Genomic DNA, 20,484 nt, shown 5'->3' with positions numbered 1-20,484 from the left:
GGCTTCTCATGGGGATGGTATGAGTAACACTTCAGACATGCCTCCGCTCTGCTGACAAAATCCTTACAGCCACAGTTCAGAGCTCTGTTGGATCTGTGCTAGTGATATCTTCCTACACCTGAGGATATCATTAGATGATGAGATCCATCATCTTATAGGAGCTGTAGAACAAAGAGAATCTGGTATTAATTACAATCCCTGCAAGGTTAATGTCTGAGTTTCCTTTAAAACAACAAAATAGAAACTTGTAAAATATGAAATAATATCCCATTCTAATTATTCAGTATAAACCATATGTTTCAATGATCAAATCTAGTGACAAATATTTTTTTCACAGAACTTTCTGCAGAGATATTTTGTTCTGGATCTTGAGAGTTGATTTCTGCTGGTTTGGGAATGTCAGACTACTAGAGACTATTCTTAGTTCTAATTTTGTTTGGAATTGTTTTTGCAATCAAATCTCTGTAGTATAATCATTTAACTTTCTCTACCTTTAAACACAGAGCAATCAAATTCTTCTGAGCTTTGCAGCACTTCTGTAGGTACAAAAGCCAAGCAACAAAACAGAGACAGGAAATCTCTGAGAGAAAAGAAGAAAGCAAAACCCTTTCAGGTGCCGGTAGGTGTACATAGAAGGAAAATTCTATGTTCTGTATCATTTTAGTTGACTAAGGACAGTAAAATTAATGTTAATACTCAACTTGTATGTTAGCCATTTAAAAGTGCTATTGTAAACCATCAGATTGATAAATCCCCAAACAAATAATCCCAAATTAATTGTTTTATTACGTTCTATTTAGCATTTAGCATTCAATCTTGAACTCATGCTGGTTAATGGGTGTGCAATCATTGATATTGCTGGGCACAGGATTAAGCCCAAGATCAGTTTTGTATAATAAGGTCTGCTTTCAATTTCTGGGCAACATGAAGCTAGCTTCTGGGAGGAGGGACCTTAACAGCAGAATCTCCTGACATGTCACCAATTACTGACAATCAAGATCCCACTGCAGAGACGAGCCATATGCATCCGTTAAGTCCCACCTACAAGCATCCAATGTCTTCTTCCCTGAATCCTCCCAGTCCTATATGGATTGTATGTAAGCCAGCAATATAATTTACAAGGGTGTCAGTATGAGCCTATGGCATTGATGATTAATTTGAGGTAGGGAGGGATAAACTGCCTTAAGACACACAATGAATCGTCAGTAAAGCTGAGACTATAACACTGAGGTCCCGAGTCCCCTCAGTGGACAGCACAAAGACAGTTGTATTTTTAGACCATGTGCGGTGGGGGACCTTTCAATTTTAAATATAATTTGGCCTGTTATATAATATTTTCTATATCGGTGCAATTCAATCTGCAACACACGCAGGGAAGTATTTTTTCAAATATTGTATCTGGGAGTCAATTCCTTGAAGTGCTTAGAGCTGGGATCTAAGAAGCAAACAAAAAAATGTGGGTTCTGTCCTCAAATCCTGATGTTTCCTAGCTATGCAAATGTGATTGGTATTCTATGCCTCAGTTTACCAACTATTAGAGTATTACCCCAGTTACCTGAAGAATAGTAGGATGCTCTAAAACATGAGCTAACTTAAGAACTGGCTAGTCAGAATACTACATATTTACATGTGTATATACCTCAAATATCCTGGGAGTCATCTGGTTTACTCCTGGTAGTTCATTAGGAGGCAGCTGATGGAAATAAAACTGGAACAGTGGTGTGATGTGTAAAAAGGAGGAACTCATGGAAGTCCTCTACTTCTGTTTTCTCCCCTCCTTCTTCTCTGCTACAAAATTTTATATATTAAAACCTTTAAACATATGCACTTCTCAGACAGATAGGATTCCCTCCCAGCTTCTCATCTTCCTAGCCCCTGCATTGGCCCAAATGTCTTCTTTTGGCTAGCTGGCAAACAACTTTATGATTTGTGGATCATTTTTCTGAAATAAGTTCAGAGAGGCTAAGCTTGTTTCAGATCCCAAGTAGAGAAGTTGAATAGGCAAGCTTAGTATAACTAAATCTTCATGAGGAGTGGTTTATAAAGATTACTCCAGGTTATGTCCATAAAGCATTTAGGGACCTTGTGCAAGTAATAACAGGTACTGATATTTCTCTTGAAATGCTTTGAAGGAGCATGCCATGGTATAGTTGTCAAATCAGCCAGGGAACTACTGGTCTTATTATACTGAATACTATTTTCTTTTGCCCATGGCAGGTGATTAAAGTGGATGACTGTCCCCAGAGTATCCAAGTCAGTTCAGAACCAACAGAGAGCAGTTTCTTGGGTGAAGAAGAAAAGAACAGCAAGAACTGGCTAACCATATCTAATTTCAATCAGTTAAGTATGTAACACTTCATCCTGTAATATTCAAGGAGCTCCAAATGTCATCAACAAGTGCTACATCAAGGAAATTATATGAACAGATTAAAAAAATGCATTACATGCCTACTGCTTCCCCCATTATAAGGGGTGGACAGAGAAGGCCATGGTGTAGATGAAACCTTGGTTCCACCTTGACCATCATACTGTCCAGCATAGTTGAGGGATTGTAATATAGATTATTGTCCCACTGAAATAAGCAGAGGGAAAGAAAGATAACTACTTCTGTAAAGCACAGTTCTTTTCTATGCACAGCATCTAATTGTTCCCACACAATCTAGCCCCTATTGATAATTATTTTAAAGAATTCCTTTAAAGAATAGGTACCACTGTGCCATCAGTGTAGATCTGCTGCTTGTTGGTCATTCTCATCCATTTCACAAACCAGTCCTTTTGACAGACTTGCATAGATCACCTTTTCTCCCAGCTCTGCCATTACATAGTTCTTAGGCCTCTATCTGCAAACCACCAGGAAAAGTTCCATCAAGCAGTGATGCTCTTCAGACTGCATGTAGTATGTGATATCCTGCGCTACAGTGAAACCTGTTGGTTAACAGAGAGTGAGAGCCATCTATTATAGTTTGGCGATATTTCATTATTGTTTTTATATCCTGTTATGCAGCTACTATGTTAATGTATTGTTTCACAACTGCTTATTCCAAAGCAACCACTTTTTCTCTTCAGATTTAGAAATATGTCTTTTCTATCATTGCTTTCTCGGCTAGGTTTGGACCACCTTAATTATATGCACCAGAAAATGAAAAATAAAGAAACTGGAAGGCACACGGTACAAATCTGTGACTACTTGAGACACTCTCGAGAGGTGAGACCTGAGGCCATAATAAAGGCCATTTGCCTACTGTAAATTGTTATAGTTCTGTTGCCTTCCATGGAGCTCCAATGATTTTTATCAACTGAGGGTCTGTCTAATGAGACACCTCTTGATATGTGAGAAATTTAATTTCATGCTGGCAAGGCATGTGTGTCCTAGTAAAGGAATAATTAACAGCTATTAACATTCAGCAAAGATTAATAAAGTATGATATTAAATTGTTGAATCATGAAATGAGAGGGTGCATGAAGAGGATGGTTAGAAAGCTGAACATGTATCAGTAATTCTTCAGGCTATTAAGCAAGTACACAGTCTGGTGCTGAATATTTAAACAGAGATGGCTAGAGAACTGGGGTAACTTTTGGCAAGATCACCTCTCAGTAATTAGGAGACAATATCTATCTCTTACAAAGTGGGAATTTAATATTTATCTGAATGCTAAGATATTTCTTTCTGTAGTTGGCTTGGCTTTCTTAACTCTCTGGCTTTTAAAAATAAGACTTATGATTTATACCCTTTTAAGATATAGGGTCGAGTACTCAGCCTGTTTAAAACAGCAGAGCTCCATTGACTTCAGTGGAGCAGCACAGTCGACCTTAGTGGAGCTATGATAATTTACATTTCTGAAGATATGGAAATCCCTTGTAAAAGAAAGGTGGGGAAGAATTTATCTGCTCAGGTTGCAGGGATGATGGAGAAAATTGTATCTGTTAATTTATTGAAAGTTATCACTGGAAATTAACAAAAAATAAATGGAGAACAGGAATTATGAAACAAACCTTTCCTTTCCCTCTCTTAAGAGCAGTTTCTTTTAAGGGGCTGAACATGTTTCCTTACCTGCGTTGCATTTTCTTGTCTATACTTTGATTATGAGCGAGTGGTTTGTAAAAGGAAGTTACTTTGCCCTGTAGAAAATGTTTGTCGTTACTCTTCTTTTTTCTTTTTTCTTCTTTTTTTTACGAAGAAATAAGATTAAACAGTTTCGCTTTCTGATTCTAAGGGCCCCTTTACACGTGCAGGTAAAGGTGTGATGTTGTCTAATGCGGGATCTACACAATCACACTTACTGCCACAGTGTTCGAGCCATGGGGGTGCTCTATAGCTCCACTGAGTTGTCAGCTGTGGTCTCCTTGCCATAGGGACCCCTAGGGCACTCCCCTGTCTGGGAGCCCAGGTCAGCTGATGGAGCTCCAGTCATGGGAGCGCATAGTGTGCATCATCTGGGAGCTCCCAGGCTCAGGGGTGCACATGGGCCACCCCCCAGCTGAGATCTCTGATCAGCTGACAGGGCAGTCAGCCACAGGGGCCCCATTACTGGCGTGATAGGAAACAGCTAAAAAAGTATTACACACATTTTGTGGAATAACTTTGTAGTTTATTCCTCTTTTTATCATGCCATTAATTGAATGAACATGTGGTTGGGTGACCATTTAAGGTGTGATTAACTGGTTAATCACACCATAAAGGTAATGTGTAGATGGGGCCTAACTTACTATCAGGTTTCTATAGAATTTGAGTCCCCGAAATAAAACACAATAAATAAAATAAAACATATAAAAAAAGTCTTTAAATCCAAGGGAAAAGTAATGCAGATCATAGAAACGTTTTCCATTATCATTTCTACAAATTCTGTAAAACCTAAATGTTGAGATTAGATCAGTAGCTCTTTGAAACAGAGCTAGGCAAGTGATGTGTAGATCCCGTTTTATGGGAAGTGTGTTAAAGAACTAACACATCCCAGAGATGAGCCTATGAGCTCCATTTCATCAACCTGCTGGATACTAGAGATCAGGGACTAGACATAGACATTGGATTTTTGATGCATTACAATCTGCCTGGCAACTGACTCCCCAGCCCAGCCCAGCCCAGCCCCTGGCTTCTTTACTTTTCATTCCATCCAGGAAGAGCACACACCAACTGCTGAAGCTTCCTTAGCCTGACGAAGGGTTTTTGAACCCGAAAGCTTGCTTAATAACTATTCTCCAACCATTTAGGTTGGTCTAATAAAAGATATCAAGTTCACCCAAGGAACCTTGTCTGCCTTAAAGAACTAACTAATCTCAGGTTTTCAAGGCAGGATTTTCAAATTACTTTGATTAAACTCAAAGGTGGGAGGTTTTAAGAGCTAAAATGTGCATTATTTATTTATTTATTGCTCATTTATTTTTAATTCATTCAATTTATATGCCACCCTTCCCAAAAAAGGTCAGAGTGGCTTACAATAGGAGAAAATACAGTAAGATTGAATTTAGACCAACCCTCACTTTTGAAAATCCTGTCACAGGTGGCTTAGCTTCTTAAAATATAGGGCCTGACATTCACAGGTGTTGATTAATTGTACAACCTACTGACTGCAGTTGTGGGAGCCCAGCACATGTCTTAGCTGTTATATCATTGCCACATTCATTGAATTGTAACACAGGGTGGGGACTAAAATGTATGTTTTTAAGAAATGAATCAGTTCTTCTCAGATTAATCTGAGACTGTTTAACTGCTGGTCCCCAAATCTGTCTGGGTGATTAGTAAGATGAAACATTTTGAGACCAGAATAGTGGAAGACTCAAGGTGGGAAGGTAAGCTATTTTGGGAGAGGATCTCTTATCAGCAGTGACCTACAGGATAAATGTGGGAGATGTGGGAAAGCTTCTGAGGTAGGCAGTTTTAAAACTGAATTGGAGGTAACTTTTAAAGTGGAGGACATATCTATTTCATGTCAGGCAGTGCTAGGGAATGCGTCATCAAAATACGACCTGCTAACTGCTCCCACTTTATACATACTGCAGGTCAAAAAATGCCATGTAGTTGCTGGTACAGTGGTGCTGGGTGCATCCACTAGATGTTCTTGCCCAAGCTTGAGAGCATTACAGGGAGCTCTCTACCCACGTGTCAAAAAAAGCAGTGACTTATTTTTGGCAGGCAGAGCTGGAACAAATGGACAGGGTATGTCAAGGTGACTCCCTAGCATTGTCCAATGCGATAGCATAACTAAGGGGAAGAGTGGTGACTGCGGGGGCATGAACTCTGGTTTTCAGTAAAGGGGGGTGCTGGAACACATCAGGGGGAGCATGCAGAGGAGCAGGAGCAGGAATCCCTTTGTCAGTGTCACCCTTTAACCCTGCGGGAGATGGTGCTGCTTCAAGGGGGAGGTGTTGCTGCTAACAGCCAGTTTATGCCTTCCCTGGCCCTTTGGCAGCCATTGAATTAAGGCTGGAGCCTCAAACCCTCCTGCCTCTGTTCCAGGGTCCCAGGGTACAATCCCTACCAGGTACGACCTCTGGTCCAATGTAATGTGGACGTGCCATGACATTTAGTCTTAAAATCTAGTCTTTTAATTTTTTATTTGAGGCCTACTGCATTTTCTTTTTGGGAATTTTGGGTTTTGGGAAATAAATCCAAATATTTGACTAGTACATGAAAGCACAGTAAGGTTAGTCTGCCTCACAAGAGCACTGGTGTAGCAGGAAGGTTATGCAGCTATTGAGCATGAGGGACTTTCCCACTGAAAGAATTTAAATATCTTGATGACAAACTCTAAAATTTCTTAAAACGTGCTGTTATATATGTGTTGTATTTGCCTTTGTACAATATAACTTACTTTTAGGAACTGTGACATTATGAAATATTTGATGTCACATGTTTCTGACACGCTGGATTTTCCATCATCTTGTACTGAAATATCTTCCAGGTGTATTTTGTGCAATTTGGTATAACTGGTATACTTAAATAATCTACTCAAATGCTTAGAGACTCTGTGGAAATCTGCAACTAGAACAAATTCACGTTCCAAATCAGGCTACGTGTGAAGACGTAATAGACCCATGCTACACTTAGATGTCAATGGTACTATTAATAATAATCAAGGTAGCACACAAGGAAGTGTTTGCAGACTTAGGGCCCTTGAGCTGCTCTATTCAATATTCATAGGACAGTGATATACCAATTTTATTAATAAAAGCATTTCTCTTCTTCTCAGGATTTGAATGATAGCATGATTGGGACCAGAATGAATAATTCAAGCAGGAACTCCTCGTATGTATCCTAACTATATTAAGATACTTGCTACATTCCTTCAAAACAAGACTTTATTGTGCCCTGTTCTATAGAGTCTTTAGGCTTCTATTTTAGTTCTGTAACACATTTTAGGATGAAAAATGTGGGCACATGTAGAATGAAGGATTGTGGCAGTTCACCATGTTTTACTTTCAATAGAAAAAGACTTATTAATTATTATAAAAGGTATTAGTTCAAAATGCAACTTCACATTTTTAGAAGGAACATAGATGCTTTAATGTTTTTATGCCAACATTATCCAGGTTACTTATTCAGTCATTCATTTGCCACTGCATCGTAACTAGCTGTCATCATCGTCTAGTGAGAGTGAAAAGCAGCATTTGATTTTGTTGCACATATTGTTAATTTCTCTTTTAAGTAATGAAAATATTAGCTGCTACTGCAAGGCATTCACTGTCTGTTTAAAATCATTTGCTTCAACTCTTTGCAGTAAGTCTGTCTGCATTTGCAAAACATTTTAACTTTTTTATAAAGAGCTTTCAGTAGCAGCTAAGCTCTATTTATATAAAATAAAATTATGCTGGTTAAAAAAGTCTTCTCACTTTTTTGTTTACTTCTCAAATTTCTTGATTTTTTTTCATGCTTGTTTGATAATTATCTTAATGTTTGTGGTACTTCCAGGTATAGATTTTGCTCTTCTCTTTTTTCCTCCCCCTCTTTTTGCCACTTCTCTTTCTTGCATTCATCAGTCTCAGCAACATGTCTCATAGAATAGGCATAAGGCAATGTCACATCTCGCATGATTTTGTCATGCTCTTTTAATGGCTCATGGGTACTTACTTTAGACAGTAGCCAAACTGCACAAAGGCTGATTTGGGAACAGAGCATACTTGAGCTAATTCTGCTGTCATTTACCCCCGTTTAACATTAGACATGTCTCTAGTGGAGCTATTCTTGACTTATGCTGGTGTGAGAGAAGAGTCATGTTAACTTGTCTAGAATTCTGTCATTTGGGGGAAAGAACACAATGATAAGTAACACTTGAGTTTACAGCTAATTGCTTTTTATAGCTAATACAATGCAAAGCTACTACCAAAAACTGAGAGAGTCATTTCACCCAGTAGAGGACAGCGGCATAAATTAAAAGCAGTGTGCCACAACCAGCTAAAATGTTAAAACAAATGCTATATCTTATTGATTCGAAGTGCTCTTTAAACAACATTTTTGATTACTATGTAAACAAGACCGACAATAGCACAGAATTATAAACACAGGACAATAGAAACAACAGAGGGGGAAAGACGAAGGAAAGGATTTGTCACTTAGTAGCCAGTGATTTAATTTGATGTCACTGCAACAAATGCTTTCTGCTAATGATTACTATGGTTTAAACACTGAGATGAAATCTTTTTGAGTTTAGCAATAACATGGTTTAAATCTCTTCATATCATTGCTTGTTTAATCACAAGAAAAATTGACATGTCATTTTTTTGAGTAAAACCTCAATTGCTTATTTTTTAAACAGGTTGAGAAGTTCAGATGGAATAGACAGTAAGTTTTTGATTGATTTACTATTTATTTTGTAATTTTTATTGTAAATCCTGTTTTCACTATGCTGAAGTACAAAAGTAGATGGGGAAACTAATCCATCATAGGGATGGATGAGGATGAGGATTAAGAATAATTAACAGCCAACATGAAGAATAGTAACTACATATTGTCTGGTAAGGTATTTTCTACATATGCTAATTATAATGTCCTACAGAGAATATTCAAGCTTTTTTGCTCTGAGCAACATTACAAAGCCCACACCTTTTCAGCAGGAATAAATGGTGATACATTTATAAAGAAAGAGATGGAATTCTATCCCTGGAAATCAAAGAGGCTTTGTGTTTAGTGGGAAACTTCAGCTATAGTTGGGGATGAAGACTGTCATTTCACTTCTGACCATACTTGGAGTTTTTCAATAGCAGAAATATGTCTCAGAGGCTAAATTGGGTGGAATTCTGTGGCTGATTTTTCTTCAGGTTGCAAAGTCTTTGAGGACTTGGGTCCCCTTTGTGTCCAGTGTCCAAGAGAGGATATATGTTTTCAGGCAACTTTGATGTGTACTCAAGCATCTGAAGAATAATACTAGTGTAACACAAAAACAGTGCTAGTCAGCTTCACACATATTTACCCTCTTTTCTAGTTAAATTTATATTCAGTTTTTCCTGGAGTCTGCCAGTTGTAGATATTGCAGTTGCAAGTTGAATTTTTCAGTGGCTGATTAATTTGAAAAAATGGAAGCTTCCCTAAAAGCAGATTTAAAAAAAATCCTTAAAACTATTTGGCAGGCACTTGGTGTTCACTGTCTGTTTTTAAAAGAGTGTTTCAGGTGGGGTCATTTACAACCCCAAATATTTTCTCTCTGCCTGTCTCTTGTACGTGATCCTGCCTTGTTGCCTTAACTTTCAGGCCAGGCCCCTGGGAGATGTGCAAGTATAGGGGCCATTGGAGCTGATACATGATCCCCACGATCATGCTTCCTGCTATGTGGTACATGCACGGTAGGAGGTGTGATTGTCGGATCAAGCATCAGATCCCATCAGACCTTACTGCTGGTAAAGGCGACCCTGGGATCATGACCCCAGGTTCCCCCTCCACTGACAAGTATGAGGCTCCCGCAGCTGGGAGCCTTCAGCTGATCCAGGTTTCCAGGCATACCCTGTGGCTGGGAGGCCCATCCTGGCCTCATGTTCAATTAATGGCATAAAGGGAGCCAGTCACAAAGTTATTACACATTTTTTGTGTAATAACTTTGTGGATTATTTCTTGTTTTATCATGCCATTAAGTGATTGAACATGTAGCCAGGTAATCATTTAAGATGTGATTAACTGGTTAATCATGTCTTAAGTGTAATGTGTGCCAGAGGCCTCATCTGTGCCATAGCTGTTACCAGTAAACATCATTTTGTAGAGCCTGGGGAAGGTTACTGAGTTAAGTTTATGAAAGGCCTTGCACACTTAAGTCCAAATTTGTGATCTCACAACCCCTTCTTAGTTGCTGCATAACGTTGAGAGGACTGATTAGATCCAAATTCTGTGTCCCCTTTATGGCATTTTAAGCATGATCTTATTCCACCTTGCTTGAGCCCTGGAAAAACTATTAACATAAAAACATATGGGTGTGTCCTCCACCTCCTCACTATTTTTTGTCACTTGGTTTTAAGGCTAGGATAAAGGCACATTTAAAAAACTGAGTAATGACTAATTGAATGAGTTTTTCAGGGACTCGGAGTAGAATAGGTTCACACTTAGAAATAAGGTTTGGCCCTGAAACCTGTAGGTGCCTACATTTTCAACATGAATGGTTTTTTAGAAGCATTTTGCTCAAGACAGGTTTTAACAGCTTGATACTTACCTTGGGACCTGGGACTTTAACACCTTGATGCTTACCTAGGGATTCAGAAACTAGGCATACATGCAGGCATTACACACAGATCAATCTAACTAGGGTTAGGTCAATATAAGTGCTTATCTGTAGAGACATTTGGGAGGCTAAATAGACAAAAAGGGACTGAGGAGATTAACTAAGTTAGATTGGGAATGAGTTAGTTTGATCTACTAAATGTCTGTACATGTTTGGAGCACACCTGGGGCTAGGAAAGCCCAGCTGCTCACCCTGGCCCCAGGGCTCCACTTTTCCTCCCCACCTCAGCCCGACCCCCTATTTTTAGCTCCCTGACACCTCCCACCCCCAGACGGAGGCTTAAATCATAGATTAGGTACAGTGAACATATGCACATACCCAGCTTTTCTTTCTCTCCTTTAGAGGGTTTGATCTGGAGGGAGTTTTCAGGGCATACCTACTACATGGCTCTGCAAAAAGAATGCAGCAATGGCCACCACCACCTTTCAATCTGCAGCCACTCTTAATACAATAGATGAGTGGTTAGAGCACTTGGCCAGGATGTAAGAGACTGAGTTTTAAATGCTTTCTCTGATTCAAATCTATGAAGAGTGCTCTAACCACCAGGCTATAGGCTAAGTTGGGTGTGGGCATTCCTTCAGTTATAACAATCCTATTTCTTACATAAATAGTATAATGTTTTAAGAGAAATGTGATTTCATAGTTCCCGTTCCCAATATAACCAATCATTTTCATCGAACAAAAGAACTAATAAACACATTTCTTTTAATTTAGATATTACAAAAGCTTCTTTTCATACAACAAAGATTTTAGATCAAATCTGACCTAGCGGTGTCTCTTTTTATTTATCTAGCCAACTAGTTATATGCCTGTTTATATTTTTACAACATTTTAGATGTCATGGGTTAATGGACCAGTATTATTATAACTTTGGTATAATAGTATAGTTAATGGAATGCTTAATGACTGAGGATGGAGTTAGAAAAATCATGCCTTTGGGATGCTGTGAAGCATGATGGACAGCAAAGTGCTTTTAACATCCCAGAGGTGTAATTGGCTCTGAGAAACTACATGTCCTTGAGGTTAATATTGCTAGTCTCCCTCCATTTCCCTATATAAATAAATTGTATGGCTATATTACATTGATGACTGAGAACTGCCAACATACCGTACATTATAACATAGTTAAAGTCTATTAGTAAGTACCCTCTTCGGAGTGCTGAGACAGTAATTCTGATTAATCTGTTTCATGACAAACTGGAAGGGAAGGGATTCAGAATCATACATTTATCTCTGCTACAATAATTAACATAATGATCCTTTAAAATTGTTACAGAAATCTTAGCCTGCTTCAAAACATCACAGGATCCGCATTATCATTATTCAGGTAAGCAGAAGGCCCCTGGATGAGAGTTGAGTAATTTTGCCATTAGCAAGCACATTAATTCTTTCCCTGTCATCTTCTGTGGCTACCACTTTGAAGAGTCAAACTATTGCCTATGTGGTATATTAATTTGTGCCTAATACTACAATGAAAAAATGAAAAATTATCCTCATCTCTGTACTAGACATTTCTTTTCTGGTATTTGTTGACAAATTATAAGGAAAAAAAGGTAGATATCAGAATTCAGCAGCTCAATTTCAGAATCAAAGAAAATGTAAAGAACTGAACAATAATTCCTGGAAGAAGACAGCTGCACTGGTTTGTTAAAAGCTGTCGCTTCCTAGTCTGGAAGTACAGCATTTATTGCACTTGCCCCCTTCTTCCAGACTGCAGGTGTAGATGTCTTCAGTTTACTTGACCTGGACTAACTCTAAGTTTATATGCTTCTGACCTTGTGGTGTCAATAAATCATGGGACACTGATTTCCCACAATACTGCTTTGTTCCTAAATTAAGCATGCATATAGATTTCTACAAAGGGATATATCTGGATTAGTTGGAGAATTGACCAGAACTTGCCAGTAGATGCCCCTGTTGTCCATACTACTTTAGATTTTTTTGTAGGAAACCTCGGATAAACATGTGTTGTTAGGTTGTAATGCTGAAAGTATGCCATATTCATACTGAAGAGTATCTGATTTTTTTTTTGTTTGTTTAATGGACAGGTACAACTCCATCGACTTTAATGATATTATGCCACTTTAATTTGCCCAGTATCTATTTATGTATGTTGTTTAACCAGCTTGTATTTTTACCACACACTAGGATTGTATGACAAAAGTATATGCTTTTAGGGGATTCTGATTTCTATTTTTTTCAGGCTTAATTCAAGGATGGCCTTGTAGTTAGGGTGGTATTTGTTACCACAACTTCCTATATGATGTTTGACGTATTTTGTAGCTATCCCCCAAAAAGCTCTGGCACTTAAAGTAGGACTTGGGTGGAATTTAGCCTCCTCAATCCAAAATTACTGTCCTGAACTCCCCCATTTGCTAATGTTAGAGTTGCTTTTTGACATTAAAGCTGTCTAGATGTTCTGCCTCTGTGCTTGCCTACAAGCACCTCAGTCTTGAGAAGGCTGAGCAGTTCAACTCCTAGCTTAGGTATAAATCTTACTGGGATCCAGAAACCAAGCATTCCTTTGCCCCTCTCTACAGGGAGTTTTGATCTGGATATACGCATGCCGAGGAGACTAGACCACACACACAATGAAGTGGTAGCAATTTTCATTCAAAACCCAGCTCAGGTGGCGGTAATGGGGTCAACCCCAAGACGTAGAATAGTCTTATTATAGAGCTTTCACCCAGCAGGTGGAGACCTGAGTTGAGTTCCTGTTTCTGCTTGAGCAAATTTTAAGCTTTATTGCCCACCTCGTAGAACAAAGCATCCCAGGCACCTAACTCTCTTCATGGACAGTATAGGGAGACAAGGGACCTTACAGGATTTTGAATTGCACTTAGGGTGCCAGGCATCTACAAGTTTGTGGCTGCAGTACTCAGTGTTGTAGTACTTAAATCACTTTCATTGGCTCTGTGCCTTATTCCCTTAACATGTGAACTTCAGGGCCCGTGGTGGACGTTACATTTAGACGTGATTAACCACTGAATCATGTCTTAAATAGTATTCCACATACATGTTTAGGCAATTAATGGTTTGATAAAGGAAGCCACAAAATTATTCCACTAAATATGTATAATAATTTTGAGGCTGATTTCCATCATGCCTTAAATTGAATGTGTGGCAGGGTCCCTGCTAAACAGCCTGAGGCTGGCCTCATGGTAGGCCCAGGGACCAGCTCCAGTACAGCTCTGGGACCACACTGGAGTCTTGAACTTGCTCTAGTGTGGTCCCGGGGCTAAGACCAATAGTCGACTAATTGTTGGTTCCAGCCTTGGGACCCCACTGGAATTTTGAACCAGCTCTTTGCAGTTCCAGGACTGAGACCGACAGTCAATTGTCAGTCTCTGCCCCAGGACCATACCACAGTCTCCAACTGGCTCTGGTGTGGTCTGAGCTGAGAGATCCAGCTGATTGTCAGTCTCAGTCCCAGGAGTGCAAGGAGCTGGTTTGAGACTCTGATGGGGTCCCAAGACTGGAGCTGACAATCAGCTGTTTGCTGGTCTCAACTCTAGGACTGCACCAGAGCCAGTTTGAGACTTTGGTGTGGTCTCTAGGTCCATACTGGGTCCAGTCTCAGGCCTCACAATGAGGCCAGCATCAGGTTGTTTGGTGGGGACCCTGGCACACACTCAATTTTAAGGCACAATGGAAACCAGCCTCAAAATTACTATACTTATTTAGTGGAATAATTTTGTGGCCTATTTGGAACTTGGATCTGATTCCCAATCCCAACATCATGCATCCTGCCATGCGTGTATATGGGAACTGATCCCATCATGCCATTAAGAGAATGTGTGCCAGGGGCCTAGTAATAGTACTTTGTAGTTGCCTGGATTCTGTGAAGGTTAATTCCTAAATGCTTAGTTGGAATTTAGAGGTTACAGCACGGGGGCAGCACTGGCACTTAGATGTTATGGCATCAAGGTATTAGATGTTTAAGTACCATTCTGTGGCTATGTATCAGGTGTTTGTGTCTATCAGTTGTCTATAGTCTATCAATTGCCTCTTCAAGTAATTTTATAATATTGCAGTGAAGCAGTGTCAATTGATTTTTTGAAGCAGATGTCACAGATATAGATGAAGTTTGATACAGCAGAACTCTCTCTCTTGTTTTCAGCTGTTGAAAGAAACAATTTGATGAGGCTTGCTCAGACCATACCATTTACACCAATTCAGCTCTTTGGTAAGGGCCAGCTTCTTTTTCTGGGTGGTGGTGGTTATTAACAACATTTTTTAAAAGAAAGCAGTTAAGAAATGTCATAGGATGAATTCATTTAAATATGTATAAAATACACTTGTTCTCTGAAAGGAATGACTCCTTTAATTAAAAAATTAAGAGATCTTGTTATAAAAAGCCAACAGGAATTAGCTGGAAGTATACTATAGACTCTTCCTGCACCTGGAACAACATATATCAAATCTACCAGAAAAAAAAGGTACTGCACCATAGAATTCCATAGAGTTAATGTAATGGAAGGGATTAGACATCATGGATCCACAGAAGTTTACATCAACAGAAAATCTGACACCAGATGCTTGAGTTATATGTCCTTTTCTCAGAAGTAGGTTTCACAATTGCTAATTGCTAGTGTTTCCAACACAACCAGATGACTTGAAAACTGGTTCCTGCAAGGAATTAATGAAACTATGAGCATACTGAACATTCTGGTCTTCAGAATATTTAGATACCTTTCTAGGTATTAAATTGTCAAAGGAAAGCCAAATGACGAAATGATAAAATGTTGAGATTTCCAAAATGTTATATTACTATGAAGTGTCTTATTCTTCTATCAGTCTTACATTGCTTTGTTTAAATTAACATGTGGCTAAGGAAGGGACCTTGTAGATCTTCAGGTTCGACCCCCTGCCTGGGCAGGAAGAAAACTGGGCTCAAATGACCCCAGCAAGGTAGGCACCAAGCCACTTCTTAAAGACCCCCAGGGTAGGAGCCAGCACCACTTCCCTTGGAAGTTGGTTCCAGATCCTAGCCGCCCTGACTGTGAAGTAGTTCCTACAGATGTCTAATCTAAACCTACTCTCCAACAACTTGTGGCTGTTATTCCTTGTTCTGGAGTTAAAATCCACTATTTTCATTCTATCCTAGCCTCGTCTTTTTTTGGGTGATCTCAGTTATTTGTTCATGTAAGTGGCATTGTTAGATGTTTAAGTACTTCTCTGTGGCCACTTGTCAGGTGTTTATGCATCTATGTTTTATCAGTTGCCTCTGCAAATAATTTCAGTCACAAAAAAGGAAAAAATGGGCTTTCAAAATCTGTGCTTTCACAGAAGAAAACAGTGAATAGGTAAAGGGCAGAATACAATTATATATACTGTCTTCCTATGGCATGGTAATTGATTTGAAATTCCAGAGAAACTTTCTGTTTGCAAGAATAGTGCTGTTGACTGGGGTAGACTTGCTGAAAGTTTGTGAAAAGAGAGATGACAGAGAAATTCTTATAAAGAAGGTCCAATTCTTAATTTTAGAATAAATTTATATCTCCATGGTTATTTGTTTTAGATTATTCCCAACACCTTTAGTTTATACTAAAACAGAACTGTACAGATTAAAGGAAAGAACATATGCTTTTAGATTCAGACAGCTCGCTGGTTCCAGTGTATTACAGTGATTTACTTTCCCTTACCCGTGCTTAGTAGTGTTTTACTTCCCAGGTAGGCCAGCTGTAATCAATGAGGTTTATCATGGACTAAGGGTATAAACAGATGCAACAACTGTATCATTATCAAAGGTATCATCTTTTACATGAAACCTGCATGTTTCATGATGATACAAGTTGATAAAAGTAGCAAAAATGCTCAAATTTTGTCACTGTTTTATTTGGGTTTGAACTGAGTATGATTAGTGAATGTTCGCTGCTATAGGATCATTTAGGCATCACAGTTCGATCATAACAGCTTCCAAGTGGCATTTCCCCACCCCTTTTAAAGCAGTTAAAAGGTATATTTTTCCATACCTGCAGGTGCTACTCAATCTGAATAAGGATTACAAAATTCAGCCCTTTGCTTTTATAGTTGTTATGCCCAGTTTACTCTTTTCTGGTTAGCAAGACAGAAAGGGGAAAAATATATGAATGCCAAGAATCTTAATTATTTGTTTTCTGTAGGATAAAAATAAATCTTGCTTAACATTCTTCTTCCATAATAATTGAGGGAAAAAAAGTAGGAGAGAGGTTCAGCATATTTGTTTTTAGTCAATTATTGATCAGATGCTGGTATTTAAAAAAAGAAAAAAAAAGAAAAAAAGAAAAAGCTTTAGATGGCAAACATCCCTACAAACCAGGAAAACTGCTGGCACTGGGGAAAAGCCACTAAAAAGAACATGACCACAGTTTTATTTGACAAGATCTTCTTTAAATCAGTGCAGTTTTTTTGTGTAGAAGAATTAATCTCCGTGCCCCACTGTGCTGGCACTGGATTTAGGAACCAGATGCTTTGTTCCAGGGGTACCCAAAACTCTCAGACCAACCACGACTTTTCAATTTGATAATAGGGAAATTTATTGATACATGGTGATAACAGAAAAGAATAATAAAATAAGAAAAAGAAAAGGTTCTCTCTTGAATGTCAGATGTCAGCAGCCTGGAGGTTGGAGGCTGAGACCCATGCCCCCGCCTCAACCCCACAGTGGGGTGGATGAGACGTGCTGGCACCCTCTGTCCATAGTGCCTTGGGTTCCCCTCTCAGGGACCTTTCTACAGGACTGGGATGGGGACACTTTGCTCTAAAGTCTCTGATTTTGTATTCTTTTTCCGTCCTGATGACTCTTCATCCATGGCTATCGCTGATTGGTCTCTCTGTGGTCATCATACTGTCCACATTCTGTTCTATCAGCATATTTCTTTGTTTTACAAGCCTATCACATACACGCATCCTAATTTGGGCTTTCTGGGCCTTCTTCTGATTTGATCTGTTCCCCCAAAACCAGAAAGCTCAGGCCCCCACTCTTGGGCCTTGTGAGCTGGTGCCACCTTATCTCATGTTATAGAACCATAGACGACTTGAGCAGGGTGTGGGGCCCAGGGCAGATCAGCCTGTGTGGAGCCCCGCCCCCAAATGCAAGGAAGCCGGCAGTGGATTTGGCAGTGGAGGGGAGGGGTGCTGAGCAGCCAGATGTGCTGGATTTGGCAGTGGAGTGGGGAGAGGAGGGTGCCAAGCAGCCACGAAGCCAGCAGCTGCTCCTCCTGGTCGCCATGGCTGCTCCTCCTGGCCCTGTGAGGCCCCCCCAAAGTGTGGGGCCCGGGGTGGTCAGCCCAATTCGCACCCCCTTAGGGACAGCCCTGTATAGAACAGTGTGGTACATGCCTACAATTTCCCAGACTATGTGTATATCCATTGGGCTTGTTGCTTGTCTTAGTTAGACACCCTGTCTGCCTTGAAGGCTGTGTGAAACTGTGAGAGAATCAAGTCTGTAGAAATCAATTAATTCTTGCTGTTGCCCTGAACTGTTGTTCTAATGCACCTATATTTACTTACAAACCAATTCCCAAAAGCAAACCTCTAAATACCGTTTTCTAGACATCACACTGATGTCCCCAGAATTGAGCTGCAGTGACACTTGAGTAGTGCATGGCCTGCTGCATGTGCCAGAAGTTTAGTTAGAAGAAACAGCAGAAGAAACAGGAGACATTTCAGTCATGTTGTTTCTCTTTGAGTAACATAGGTGGTATTCTTGTGAAATTTTGTAGTTGCAAGCTATATATATAGGGTAAGAAAATATAAGTATCTAATAGTGTTAGATTTGTGATATGTATAAATGAAACTTCCTTCTACCACAGCTGGAGAGGAGGTGACAATCTACAGACTAGAAGAAAGTTCACCTTTGAACCTAGATAAAAGCATGTCTTCCTGGTCACAGCATGGGATGGCTGCAATGATCCAGGTCCTATCTCATGAGGAGATGGATGGTGGCCTCCGTAGAGCCATGAAAGTCATTTGTACCTGGTCTGAGAAGGATGTGTTGAAATTGGGCCAAATCTTCATTGTGAAGTCTTTTCTTCCTGATGTGGTTCAAACATGGGAAAAGATATTTCATGATGGTACAGTGCAACACCTTTGCCTCAGAGTGAGTATATATACCTGGAGGGAAATGGTCCAACCCTGTTTGCCATGTACGAAATGTATTGCTACATGTAAGCTCTTCCTCTCTGGAGTGATCTGTTGTGAAATTTCAGTGTCATAGTTTCATAGATGTTAGGGGCTGGAAGAGACCTTACAGATCATCGGGTGCAGGCCCACTGCACTTAGGCAGGAAAGATTGCTGGGGTCTTCAATCAGTTTATGCCCATTATTTCTTGTCCTCCCTGGGGGGACTTGGTGAATAGATGCTCCCCCAGGCCCTGATGTGCTCCCCTGATATACTTATAGGCAGCCACCAAGTCCCCTCTGAGTCTTCTCTTCTCCAGGCTGAACAGTCCCAAGTCTTTCAGCCTGTCCTCATATGACCTGGTTTCTAGGCCTCTAATCATGTGCATGGACCTTTTCTGAACTCTCTCAAGATTCTCTACATCCTTTCTGAAGTGCGGTGCCCAGAACTGGACGCAGTACTCCAGCTGTGGTCTCACCAAGGCCGAGTAGAGCAGGAGGATGATATCCTTAGCCTTGCTCAAGATGCCTCAATAGATGCATGCCAGTGTTTGATTAGCTCTGTCATAGCACTATGGCATCACATTGGTGGCTCATGTTCATTTTGTTGTCTATCATGACACCTAGGTCTCGTTCAGTTATGGTTTTGGCACTGCCAAGCCTGTAAGTATGTTGTGGATTATTTCTCCCCAGGTGGAGCACTTTACATTTCTCCATATTAAATGACATCTGGCTACCTTTCAAGCCTGTCCAGGTCGGCCTGTACTGCCAGCCTGTCCTCGAGTGTTACCATGCTCCCCCATAGTTTGGTGTCGTCAGCGAAATTTGCCAGTTCACTTTTAATATTCAAATCCAAGTAATTGATGAACATGTTGAAAAGCACTGGTCCAAGTATTGAGCCCTGAGGGATGCCACTGGTCACCTCCTGCCATGATGACTCAGTTCTGTCAATCAACACTCTCTGGGTCCTACTCTGATCTCTGCTGAAGAGAGAGGGATGAAAAAAAAAATCCTTTCCTTTTTATGAGTAGTAAGCAATATCAATAGAGTTCTTCCTTTATTCATGATATCTTATAAAAGCAATGCTCATAAGTGGGCACTTTCTCTTTTTTAAGGAAATACAACAGCAAAGGGCTGCTCAGAAATTGATATATACCTTCAACCAAGTGAAGCCACATACCATTCCCTATAGCCCAAGGTAAGGCGAAATACAACTTTCTGCAATCTTCATCAGGCACTTTATATTCGTATTGTGTGTCAGTAATGGCTTTATGAAGTCAGTTAGTTTTAATCAAGAATAACACATGTACTGTGAGGCCCCATCTACACTTGCAAGTGAAGGTGTGATGGGACCTAATATGTGATTCACCTAACTGCCCCACCTGCTATGCCACATGAGCAAGGAAGGAGACACAATTGTGGGATCGCATATTAGATCCCATTGCATCTTATTGCCTGTACAGGGGGAGTCCAATTCCAGGCTTCCTCTTCACCAGCAAGAAGCAGGCTCCTATGACTGGGAGCCCCATGCACCACAGTTGAGTGGCTCCCAGCTGTGGGGATTGGAGGATTCCCGCTGCGGTGATCTGCTTACCCCAAGGGTACAGGGAAATCCCTGGGGCTGTAGGATCACTGCAGGGGAAGTCTCTCTGCCCTGGGGATGCAGGAAACTCCTGGGCCCACA

At 40.1% G+C, this 20,484-nt stretch overlaps 1 protein-coding gene across 3 annotated transcripts in view; it reads left to right on the top strand.

The window, feature by feature from the left end:
- TRPM6 (transient receptor potential cation channel subfamily M member 6) overlaps positions 1-20,484 on the top strand; it is a 119,665-nt gene that overhangs the window by 85,537 nt on the left and 13,644 nt on the right. For all 3 annotated transcript variants that reach the window (XM_059724798.1, XM_059724797.1, XM_019478180.2), the window contains exons 27-35: positions 504-619; positions 2,218-2,344; positions 3,108-3,205; positions 7,188-7,243; positions 8,751-8,776; positions 11,974-12,024; positions 14,818-14,883; positions 18,494-18,780; positions 19,916-19,998. In XM_059724798.1, coding sequence (XP_059580781.1) covers positions 504-619; positions 2,218-2,344; positions 3,108-3,205; positions 7,188-7,243; positions 8,751-8,776; positions 11,974-12,024; positions 14,818-14,883; positions 18,494-18,780; positions 19,916-19,998 — 910 coding nt within the window. The remainder of the gene's footprint in view (positions 1-503; positions 620-2,217; positions 2,345-3,107; positions 3,206-7,187; positions 7,244-8,750; positions 8,777-11,973; positions 12,025-14,817; positions 14,884-18,493; positions 18,781-19,915; positions 19,999-20,484) is intronic.

This window comes from Alligator mississippiensis, chromosome 3, assembly GCF_030867095.1.
Source record: "Alligator mississippiensis isolate rAllMis1 chromosome 3, rAllMis1, whole genome shotgun sequence".
NCBI classification, from domain to species: domain Eukaryota; kingdom Metazoa; phylum Chordata; order Crocodylia; family Alligatoridae; genus Alligator; species Alligator mississippiensis.
Note: the sequence above shows the minus strand (reverse complement) of the source record. Positions and strands in the feature narration are given on the sequence as shown.